This window comes from Protopterus annectens, chromosome 7.part0 (genome assembly GCF_019279795.1).
Source record: "Protopterus annectens isolate FY-2018-M chromosome 7.part0, PAN1.0, whole genome shotgun sequence".
NCBI lineage: Eukaryota > Metazoa > Chordata > Ceratodontiformes > Protopteridae > Protopterus > Protopterus annectens.
This window is the reverse complement of record NC_056739.1, coordinates 1,471,597,510-1,471,609,924: the sequence shown is the minus strand read 5'-3', so window position 1 is coordinate 1,471,609,924 and position 12,415 is coordinate 1,471,597,510. Positions and strand designations below refer to the sequence as shown.

Below are 12,415 nucleotides of genomic sequence, written 5' to 3'. Positions count from 1 at the left end.
TAAAGTAATGAAAATAAGCGAAGAGAAAGATTAAAAGAGATTCGTATGTCTAACAGGAAGGAAATGAACACACCGTGTTTTAGAAACTTTCAAGTACATTAAAGGTGTATTCAAAGCCAAGTGGAAAACGTATAAAACATGTTTTACAAACAGACTGCAGATGGAGAGTAGTATGATGGCTGAGGGGGTAATGTAAAGAGTTATGTTAACACACACACTAAAAAATGGCTCTGCGGAACTGCCTCACATTTGAAGCCAGTGGCAGAATTTAAGATAAGAATCTGTGGGACACAGAACAACAGCTTTAATGAAGCTCTTCAGATGAACTACTACAAAGACCTCACCTTGTAAGCCTGGAAAAGATTAGTCTTGGCAGGAAATATTCCTCATCACTGAAGTCTGTGTTTCTGTTTATTCTAACCAATGGACAACAGACCTGTGAGTCACTAATGGTGAAATCAGTGTTACTGAACACTGGTGTATAGCCGGTGACCCCAACATACCTTAACTAAACAAAACTTTTAGTTATGTACTCACCATAACTTCAGATGTTTGGGATCCATCTCGCCTACATTCTGACTGATGGGTTCGGAGCCGATCCCTCGGCTCTTATGCCAAAGAGCGAAGTCTCTTATTGGCTGAGCTTACTATATCCCAGGATGCACCACTACCAGTCCCCCAGATCTAGTTTGTCCGCATACATGCACACATGCACGCCCTGCTTATATAACATCGTCAGATGAAACAAGATAAAACAGTAGAACTCAAAACCGTTCAATCTCTTCTGATCTCCAAGGCAGGGGAAGGAGGGTGGCGAGATGGAGCCCAAACATCTGAAGTTATGGTGAGTACATAACTAAAAGATGTTATGTGATCCTATCCATTCTGACTGATGGGACAGCGTCCTAGCACCTGAATCCTGGGTGGCTCACTGGAAAACACTCCTGAGTACCGTGGAACCAAATGAAGCTCGTCCTTTAGATGCCACATCCAATTTGTAGTGGGAAATGAAAGTGTCGGATTGGACCAAGTAGCGCAGCACAAATTTCCGATATAGCGAGCTTGGAATGAAAAGCTATAGAAGTAGCCATAGCTCTGGTAGAATGAGCTTTGATAGTTGTTGTAAGTTGCTTATTCGAAGAAGAATAAGCCTGAGTTATGCAATCTCTGATCCATTTGGAGATAGTAGCTTTTGTGATGGTTTGGCCCAATTTATTATCTGAGAAGGACACAAACAACTGGTCTGACTTACGAAGTTGCTGAGTCCTGTCTAAATAGAAGCGTAATTGCCTGTGAACATCCAATTTATGGAGAGTGTATTCTGCTTCATTGGAGAATTTTGGGAAGAAAACTGGTAGCTCTAGAGATTGTTGGAGACAGAAACTAGAACAGACCTTTGGGACAAAGGATGGATTAGGCCTAAGTGATACTCTATCCTTGTGGAAAATCAAGTACGGTGGCTTAATAGACAGGGCTTGAAGCTCTGAAACTCTTCTTGCAGAAGTAATCGCAACTAAGAAGGCAGTTTTCCAAGACAGATATTTTAACTCACATGTAGCAGCCGGTTCGAAGGGGAAGATGTTAATGCGCCAAGCACCAAATCAAGATCCCACGGAGGTGCAGGATGAAAAATTGGGGTCTTAATAGGCTCGCACCTTTAATGAAAGTTTTGCATAGTCTGCTGCTCATCAAAGGAGGATCCATGGATTCATGGAATTTAGAGATAGCCGCTAGTTGGACTTTAATAGTTGAGACAGAAGATCCTTGATTAAACAGGGATGTTAAGAATTTCAAAACCTCTGGGACAGGAGCAGTGATAGGGTCTAAGCCCTTGAGTTGAGCCCAGATAGCAAACCTCTTCCACTTACTGAGGTACAATTTGTTAGTGGTGGGTTTGTGGGCGAAGATAAAATGTGAACAACTTCCGGGTCTAGTGTGTGCCTTCTGACTAAAGTCGGAAGTGGAGGAGCCAAGCTGTCAATTTCAAAGATTGAAGGACTGATGCCGATGTCCCGACTGATGGATTAGCAAGTCCGGAATTAGGTCTAAAGTCCACGGATCGTCCACATGCTTCTTCAGGTAAGGAAACCATACCTGACGAGGCCAGTATGGGGCAATCAGTATCATTGAGGACCCCAATTGAGAAGCTTTTGAATAACTTTGGGAGAAGTGGAATTGGAGGAAAGGCATAAAGTAGCCCTGTTGGCCAAGGTTGTGCTAGAGCATACATAGCTGGTACTCCCTGATGTGGGATCAAGGAGAAGAACCTTTGGCACTTGGTGTTTAGTGGAGTTGCAAACCCCCATCTCCTGAAAACCTGAGCTGCTACTGTGTGGTTTAGAGACCACTCGTGAGGAGAGAGAATTGTCCTGCTCAATTTGTCTGCCAATATATTTGACCTTCCGGGATGTGGGTCGCTACCAAGAAGCGGTTGGTAGCTACAGCCCATTCCCACACTCTCATGGCCTCTCTGCAAAGAGTGCGATCTGGTCCCTCCTTGTTTGTTCAGATACCAGACCACCGACATGTTGTCTGTGTGTATGGCGATGATGCCCTGAGGAAGAAACTTGTGTAAGGCCTGTAGGGATAGAAGTACAGCCCTCATCTCCAACACGTTGATGTGGAGAAGAGCTTCGTCTGGAAGCCAGGAGCCCTGAACTAGCCTGCCCAGACAATGCCCCCCCCACCCTATCTGGGAGGCATCTGTCGTCAGGGTAACCACTGGAGAGGGAAGAACAAAGGGTTTCCTTGATTCAAATTGGATGTCTGAAGCCACCAGCGAAGGTCCCTTTTGCATATTTCCGTAATCATGATGTGATGATTGAGGGAAGATCCTGAAAGGACCATTGAGTTGACAATAGCCACTGAAGAATCCTCATGTGCAATCTTGCCAGAGGAACTAAAAGAACCGTGGCAGACATTGAGCCTAAAACTTGTAGAACCATCCTGGCTGGGGCTTTGGATCTCGAGATCAGAGCTTGAACTTGGCCCTGTAAAGTTTGGATCCTTTCGGCAGGAAGAAAGACGCATCAATCTTGAGTCTATCTCTGCTCCTATGAACTTTATGCTGAGAGGGCAGCAAGACAGACTTTGACCAATTGAATGTAATCCCAGGGTAATACCCAGGAGATGGTGGCTTTGAGGTTGTCCATTAGTAGATGCCTGGTGGCGGCAGTCAGGAGCCAGTCGTCCAGATAGGGAAACACTTGGAATCCAAGACTTCTCAGGTGAGCCGTCACTACTGCCAAACACTTGGTGAACACCCTGGGGCTGTGGTGAGACCAAAGGGCAGAGCGCAAAATTGGTAATGACTGACTCCCAGGCTGAAGCGCAGATACCTCCTGGACGCCTGATGTATCGGTATGTGATAATAGGCGTCCTTGAGGTCTATGGAGCACATCCAAACATCCTTCTCCAACAATGGGAGAATGGATTGTAACGTGACCATTGAATTTGGATTTCGTGACGGATTGGTTCAGTCTGCTGAGATCCAATATTGGTCTCAGGTCCCCTGTCTTTTTGGCACTAAAAGAACCTGGAGTAATTTCCTGATCCGATCTGGTCTGTGGGGACCGGTTGGATGACTCCTTTTCTAGCAGCTTTAAAGCTTCTGCGGCTGCCATTTCCCTTTGACTGGGTGGTGGGTCCGGGATTCTTTTGGACGGTGGGGAGTATGTGAATGGGATGGTGTAACCTCCGGCAATGATCCAAGCACCCATCTGTCCTGAGTGATTGACTCCCAGGCTTTTAGGTGCTTGGCAAGCGACACCCGACTGGCTCGAGCAGCACAGCCGGGCAATCCCTCATGACGTGTGGGAGGCTGAAGAGCCACGAAAGGACTCGGGTCTCCAGAATTGCGGGCCCTCTGCCGCCTCTGGGACGGCGTCTCCCTGAAAAATTTCCCGTCCTCTGCCTCTGGAAGGGAATCTTCCTGCTGTTGGGAGAAAAACTTACGAGATTTCGGAACCACATTTCCCCCTCCTTTAGCCTTGGGGTAAGGCCGAAGGGAGTGGAATAACGGGCACCTCGGCAGATAAAGTTTTTCCCTCTTGCTCACAGCGGGTAAGGGTGTCTTTAACCTTGGGTCCAAACAAGGAGGACCCATCAAAGGGCGTCGGCGAAGGAAGACTTGAAGGCCTCCATGAACTGACCCAGGCTTGTCTCCGTGAGCCACGCCTGTGCCTGCGCTCTACGCCGCATAGGAAATGAGCCTCATGGACGAGTTAGAAATTGACATAAGGATAGCCAACTGAGAGCTAACCGACTGGGCTAGCTGCTCAGGTAGGGTACCGAGAGGGAATCTGACAACTCCTTGACCAGATCCCTCTGAAGCCTGGTAAAATGTGCCAAATAATTCAGAGTCCTTAAAGTAAAGGCCGCTGAAGTCAGGGTGCGCTTCCGTACCTGTCCATACTCCTAGACTCCTTATTAGGAGGATGGATGGACGTTGAAGCCTCTGCCACGTCCTGTTGTGTAGCAGATGCCACCACCATGGCATCTACAGCCACGCCTTTGGTGAGGAACTCCTTCTCGGGGAGCAGACAAAATTTATTTGGACGAGAAGGGACTGGTTCCACAGTATCTGGGTGTTCGACAAACTAAATCCAGAAGCTGGCGGAGACACCCAGGAGGCTGAGCCCCAAAGGCCTTGAGGAGCACTGACTCATCAGCAGAGGGGTTTGGATATCCAGCCGCCTCGTTGTTTGAGGATCTCTAAGATGTCTGCAAATGAGACATCATCCGAGGACGATACTGGGACCCTCTGCATCATCAAGATCAGTGTCTGATGTAACAGACTCGGGGAGTCCACGTGCTTCCTCTTGCACGATCTCTTCCTTGGGGTTCCTCCGAAGACAACTCGAAGAACCCTCAGGAGGAGGGAACCCCAATTGACTACGGACAGGGAACTGCCAAAGACCCAGTCTCCACGCCCAGGGAAGGTGGGAGAGATGACCGAAGAGGACTTGGCCAAGGCACTCCTCATGGCTCTGAAAGCCGGACCCCAGAATCCTGGGAGTGTCCCGAGACGTCGGATGGCCGAACGGAAGTCCCGAAGTCCGCACCGAGGGAGGCTCGGCACAGCATAGGTCCCGAAACATCACCGGTCCAGCCGAAGAAGTCAGCCGACCCTAAGATCTCCACCGGCTCCAACAGCACCTGCTCAAGCAGTCGGAGGAGGAATGGCAATGGGGTGAAGCCAACTGGGTCGGAACCGAAACAAATTTTGGAAGACTGGGGACTGGAACAGTCTTTGGAGCACCCTGTCTATATCAGAATCTGACATCCTCGAAGACCGAGAGGAAACAGAACGGGTCGAGCCTCTCCAACGGCCCCAAGGGACCGGCTCGAGGTGACTCGATGACTATCGGCGCGAAGGAATACACACCAGATTCCATCAGTGCCGAGGTGGACTTCAGCGCCGAGGAGGAAGTGTCTGGCGACCCTTGTCGGCTCCGAGACCAGTGGAGCGGCGAAGGTGACTCGCCTCGATGCCCCAGCCATCGGCTCCGAAGCCAGAGGAGTCGATACTGGTGGCATCGAGGCACGTTCCGACCTCGGCTCAAGTCCTTGGAGCCGAAGGAGAGGCCTGCCTATGTCTCTTGGCGGTCGGATCCGGCGGACTGGTCGGAACCGACGCCCTTTTTAACCGGAGAAGGAGAGGATGCCAAGGCTTCTTCAAAGGAAGGTTTAATTAACTTAAGAATCAATTTATTTTCCTCTCCTGGAGGACCCTTGAGGAAAAAGCGTGACATACGCTGCATGACTCCTGTAAGTGTTTTGCACTCAAACAATACACACAGAGCGAGTGATCGTCTGTGATAGACATTTTGAAACTGCATTTTGTACATTTTTTAAAGCCTGAAGGCCTAGGAGTCTGAGACATTATGGTAGACAATTTCAGTAACTTTGACAGGAAAAAATACAATTACTGACTTACTGATTGACAAACCTAAATATAGGCTTACAGTTATAAGCTAGAGCGCAAATGACAGGGAACTTTGAAAACCCTGTAAGGTTTTAGAAGGGTTGACTGACCGGAAGGCCCTAGATGAAGGGGCGAAACCAAACTCAACCCAATCACACAACAAGCCTTCAACAATCCAAACACACACAATGAGAGCGTTAGCCGTTAAAACAGCTTTTGAGACAAAAAACAGCAAAAAAACTGACAGAAAAAGTTAGTTAAAATAACTACTCAGCCCAGCCAGCTCGATACCACGTCTTCGCAGGAAAGCGACAAACGAGATCTGGGGCACTGGTAGTGGTGCATCCTGGGATATAGTAAGCTCAGCCAATAAGAGACTTTGCTCTTTGGCATAGAGGATCGGCTCCGAACCCATCAGTCAGAATGTAGGCGAGATAGGATCACATAACATCTAGTCTGCCATCACTCAACAGTCACAAAATATACACACACACACACACACACACACACACACACACACACACACACACACACACACACAACAGCAAAGGAATAGCAAACAAGTCACCACTACTAGCTTGCATTAATAGTGACACTGGAAAATCAATCCACTCTATTCATCAATATATGTACTTCATACACATTTAGCTCATGGGAGGAAACTGTGAAGAGTAAAAGTAAAACATCAGAACAAAAACATGTCTTCCTAAGAAGGATGCCGTCCAACGTACTTACTGTAATTACAGCTAAAGCCCAGCTGGAACATTGCGTCATCAGTGCCAGAGTGATACATAGGTTTTACCATGTCTGTATATTAAAATCTGGTACTGTACCAATGTCACACTACTTGTTTGCCACAACCACGCATTCTGTATTAACTGCAATCCAATTCCCCCTGTCTTTTCTGGATAATGAATGTTTGGGATTATGTGCAGATAATGAATTGTTTGCTGTTTTAATAAGAATGTTCTAAAAGCTGACTGACAGTTAACTCAAAACTCTGACAAAATAAAGGGAGATGAAAATGCCATGTTCAATCCCCTATCAATGTATGGTGACAGGGTTGCCTCACTTCAAATAGTGGTTACTTCACAGAGGCAGCAATGAAATAAAGCTAAACATTGTGCATTCTATGCACAGAAAGTTGAGAGAGAGTAAATGACCTTCCAAACACAATAAATAATGGAAAGGAACCGAGAAGGACATGATGTCTATGCTGTATACAATCGTCAGTATTAATAATGTGTGTGGGTAGAACTGGAGTTAGCAATGCTGTGGAAAACTTCCATGCAGTCTTGCTGCTCAGCACCTGCATAAGCAGGACAAATGAAGTACCCAGAAAGGTAGAGGTTTTTACCAGCATGTGTCACTCAGACATTAAGTAATACTTGGTTAATCAGTGCAAGTATACCAAGATAGCTACTCTGAGACACTACTGGACAAAATGCATCAATACTTACCAAAAAAAACCTAAAGCCCCACTGTGTGTGCTGTCTGTGTCATTTTTTTGCTTCATTCGCCACAGATGCCCTGTCATAAGTTCACTGTACTAATATGCTTAACTTTTTATTGCACTAGTAATTTTCAATCACTGCAGGAGACACATGAGACAAACAAATTAATACCACAGACATAAAACGGAAACTGTTTGTGCAGAAAGTCCATGATGGCTGAAGAAACTGAATTTCTGGTACCATAAAATAAGGTACTTTAACACAACAATAATTCTGAACACAAACCAGTACTGTAAATATTGGGATTCTCAGCAAGGAAACAATATTTCTTTTCAAATAATACCATTTTCAGTTGTGTTTAAAATCTTAAAAACAAAACAAAATCTGTATAGGATAAGATGATCTAATGAAAACAAGGTACACATCAAGCAAAGTAAAAACATACACAGTGTTTATATATCTAGTTCAGCTGGTTAGAAAATGATCATTGAAAGAGTTCATGGAGTTTTATAAATAAGACACCTCTGCTGTATAAAAAAAACATGGAAGCAAGTGCTTTCTGTGGTTATAATTCCATTGAAGAAACTTGTATTTTGGTATAACTATGTGTGTGTGTGCTAGTTAATTCTTCTCAATCCATCAAAATTATATTACAATGGCACAGACATGAGAATCAGTTTACCATTACAAATGTCAAAAATCAAAACAGTACGTGTGTTCCTCCACTGAACATTACTTATGCCTCCAGCCTATGTTAAACAGAAAGTAAATTATTTAAGGAGATTTTTTTTCCCTTTAAAATCAATTTTAGGCAAATGTATTCTTTGCAATATTATCCTTGTTTTCATTCCTTACCCACAACAGATTTTGTTTAAATGTATACATAGTGCAACATAAACAATAACTCAATTTTCCATATCAATTTTACATAGAATTAAAATCATCTCCCTCAACAGGGAGTCAAATAATGCATAAATTAAACTTTATAAGTCAAATGCAATCACGTTTTCTCAATTTCAAAGTAAGAGAAAGAAAGAAAGAAAATAAAAAAAAGAAAAGAGAAAATGTTCTAAGAAAATGCTTTACAGATGTTTGCATGAACAATACAACAGTTTTCAGCCAGTGATTTATGAATGACCTGTGCAACCCACAGTATCTTCTTTGAATAGATGCAATTATTCACCTTAATGCTAGCAATCCGGCATCAGCACACTCTAATATATTTCTACAACTGTACCGAAACTCAACATTCCACTTTTAAAACATTCCAAAAATATTCATACATTTCAAGAAAATGTTCTCTGCATATTAAGTGCTGAATTTTATACCAGAAATTCAGGTTATCCTAAAGGGATAACATAATATCTGGCAGCAAAAGCTACAATGCTGTGGCAATATTTTAAATTTCCCAGTTGTCAGTTTTCAAGTAGGGATTATTCAGCAGATATACAGAACATGGAAACTCGCATTGTGAGAGTGAATTCCAACAGAATTTTGCTCATTTTCACATTTAAAATTTTCAATGAAATAAATCTAAAAATTAGTTAAACATTTCTGGAAAAATAAAAGATCAATACCTTTACTTTTTTTTTTGCTACAGACCATCACTTAACTAAACTTTTACAGATTTTCTTCCCTCTGGAAAACAGCAGCTGGTACCTGCAAATTACTGTTATAAACACATTCTCAAGGCAGGGTATGTTAAACCTTAAGACAGAAGCCTTTCTGATTTACATTTATTCTCGCTGCTTCCTTACAACTTCATTTTTTGTGTGTTGTTCACTTTATAGCAGTAGGTGTCTGTCAAAAGCAGACTTTGAGGTTTATTTCATGTGGCTGAGGGATGCTTCTGGACAACCAGTAAAAAACATTTTTCATTTTCTTAAAAAAGTTGCATCGATAATATCAAAGAAGAAAAAAAATAACTTGATGGGACAAACATTTTCAAACATGGAGCAAAATGAAGCATCATGAATGTACCATTTCAATGCAGAACATAAATGGAACAATATGGCACTGGTGATGCATACTCAGAAATGTGCTTAGTGTGTCATGACATGACTGTAATAGAAGGCTGTCCTAAGCTAGGCTTGTTCCACTCCTTCATAGAGCTGCATCGTCAAAGGCTTCTGTGGAAACATGTAGACAGAGCAAATGCTACTGGTGCAAGGCATGGGAAGACATTATTAGGCACTTAGCTGGGGCATTTATTAGCAAATGAAAGATGTTAGACAAATTCCTCAAGCCAGTTTTACATGGAAACTTCAGATTAAAAAGCGAGCCTTCCACTGTACAGCAATATGCTGCCATTAATAAATGCTGAGGCTCTAAACTTTTGGCAACAGGTGTGACATCCAAAAGAATAACGAAACAGAATTGTGTTCATAAGCCTAGTTTTCAAATCACTGTAAAACTGCCAACAGATATTAAACATTAAGGCATTGATAAAACTTTGGACTACACTTTGAAATTTCCTGTAGTTGAGTTATTCCTGGTCCTGAGTATGTCAGCATTTGAGAAACGTGTTTATGTTAGCCCTACCATATGGTCAATTTGTTTCATGTACATACTCTTCAAAGGTAGTGCAAACCGTCGGTGGTCAGGAACCCTGTTGCACTGCAGGAAGAAAACAGAAATTCAAGGATTAGCCTGAAATTTTAAACTGTTAAATTGCAGTTCTAATAATCTCATACAAATAGCTACAAAAAATGCAAAGGTTTTGCTGTTTTCACAAAGTCCTGAAGACTGATTTTACACTTACACATCACTTATACAACAAAAATAAATACTTGGTCAAGTTCACTAATTAGAAGTTATGTACTCACCATAACGTTCCATCTGAGTAGGTGTATTCATTTGTCTGCAACCTGTGGGTTATGGATCCGATATCGGATCGTTTTCCAGCTATGGATCCAAGCTCTCAGCTCCTCCCCTCACCCATAATGCCCTGCTCTACCCTCATGACCTCAGATCGAGTTTGCCAAAGCAACAACACCCTGAAAAGGGTAACATAGAATATGCAGGAAACTGACAGACAAATGAATACACCTACTCAGATGGAGCGTTATGGTGAGTACATAACTTCTAAATCTGAAGTAGGATATTCATTTGTCTGAGTCCCCAGCTACCTGAATCTCCATCATGGAAGGATATTCAAAGGATGCTCTACCCCTAGATGCAAGATCCAACTTATAGTGGGAAATAAAAGTATGAGATGAAGCCCGTGGCTGCTGCACAAATATCATCTAGAGGAATCCAGGCTGCCGAGGTAGATACTGACCGGGTTGAATGGGCATGAACACCCTCCCTTCCTGAAGCTTGATAAGCCAATAAGATGCACTGTGAAATCCAGCGGGACAGAGAAACTTTAGAAATTGGCTTGCCCAAATTAAATTTTGCAAAGGAAATAAACAACTGGTCGGATTGCCTATGACCAGCCGTCCTGTTCAGATAAAATCTAAGTTGCCTGTGAACATCTAATGAATGTAGCTTATATTCACCTTTGTTTTCATACTTAGGGAAGAAAACAGGAAGGTTAATGGACTGATTGATGTTTGCTTCAGAAGCGACTTTAGGAAGAAAGGACGGGTTGGTCCTGAGGTAGACACGTCCGGATGAAATACCAAGTAAGGAGGTTTAGCTGATAATGCTTGAAGCTCAGAAACTCTCTTGGCGATGTAATGGCTACCAAAAGGCTGTCTTGTAGGACAAGAATTTGAGATCCACCGTGGCCGCTGGCTCGAAAGGAGGCGGTCAAGGCCTGTAGGACCAGAGAGAGGTCCCAAGGAGGAACTGCTTGTTTTATAGGGGCCTGAGAAGAAAAGTACCTTTAAGAAAATTTTACACAATTTGGCTGACATAAGAGGATTAGAGTCATGGCCAATGTGATAATGAGAAATTGCCGCCAGTTGTACTTTGACTGTGGAACTGCTGGCACCATCGTTAAAGAGAGTGGTTAGAAAGTCAAGCACTAAAGGAAGAGGAACCGTGAAGGGATTCAGGCCTTGCCACTCCCCCCACAAAGCGTTTCCACTTGAAACCTTTCTAGTGGATGGTTTATGAGCTGCCACCAAAATTGCCTTAAAGTCCTAATCAAGAGTGGAACTGGAGCAGGTCAGCTTCAGGTTGTCCAGATTCGGAGGAGGAATGCAGGATGGATGGGATATCAGATCCGGGATGGGATCTAGAATCCAAGGAGGATTCACCGAGTGAGACCTTAGGAAGGGAACCAGATCTGTCGAGGCCAAAACGAGCAATGAGAATCATTCTGCAACCCACCCGAGAGGCTTTCTGAAGAACTTGGAGCATCAGAGGTAAGGGTGGATAAGCATACAGAAGACCGGGTGGCCAAGCATGCACCAGAGTCTCTTGGGGTACCTCAGGAGGTATCAGAGCGAAAAACTGTCGCACTTGGTGTTTGAGGGAGAGGCAAAAGATCGCATGAAGGGTTCCCCACCGTGCGAATATGCGTTCCGCTACTTGACAATTGAGAGACCACTCAGAATGGTGCGACTGAGCTTGTCCGCTAGGATGTTGGACCGACCGAATGTGCGTTGCTATTAGAAAGCGGTTGGTGGAGATTGCCCATTCCCAAACTCTCATGGCTTCTCGACAAAGAGGGTAAGACCTTGTTCCCTTGCTTGTTGATGTACCAGACAACAGACATGTTGTCCGATTGAATCGCAATTGTTCCCAAGGGAAGAAAGTCCTGAAGTGCTAGCAACGCTAAGAGCACTGCTCTCATCTCTAGAACATTGATATGCAGTAAGGTCTCTGACCCACGTGCCTTGGGCGGTCCGCCGTGGTCACCGTGGCGAGGGAGAAGCACAAAATGGGCGGCCTCTGTGGAGATCCGAGTGGAGCCACCACAAGAGGGACCGCTTGCAAGCCTTGCTGATCGCTATGGGATGATGCATGGGGGTATGACCACTGTACTAAGAGCGTCCACTGTAGAATGCATATTGAGCCTGGCAAGAGGAAGAAGTGCTATAGCTGATGCCATGGACCCTAGAGCCCTCAGGACCAACTAACAGAA

At 44.2% G+C, this 12,415-nt stretch overlaps 1 protein-coding gene across 1 annotated transcript in view; it reads right to left on the bottom strand.

Moving 5' to 3' along the window:
• Window positions 1–7,479: 7,479 nt before the first annotated feature.
• Window positions 7,480–12,415, bottom strand: part of EDEM1 (ER degradation enhancing alpha-mannosidase like protein 1) — a 1,151,518-nt gene continuing 1,146,582 nt past the window's right edge. Inside the window, exon 13 of the mRNA XM_044078019.1 lies at window positions 7,480–9,996. Within this exon, the coding sequence (XP_043933954.1) occupies window positions 9,907–9,996 (90 nt within the window). The 3' untranslated portion in view covers window positions 7,480–9,906. The remainder of the gene's footprint in view (window positions 9,997–12,415) is intronic.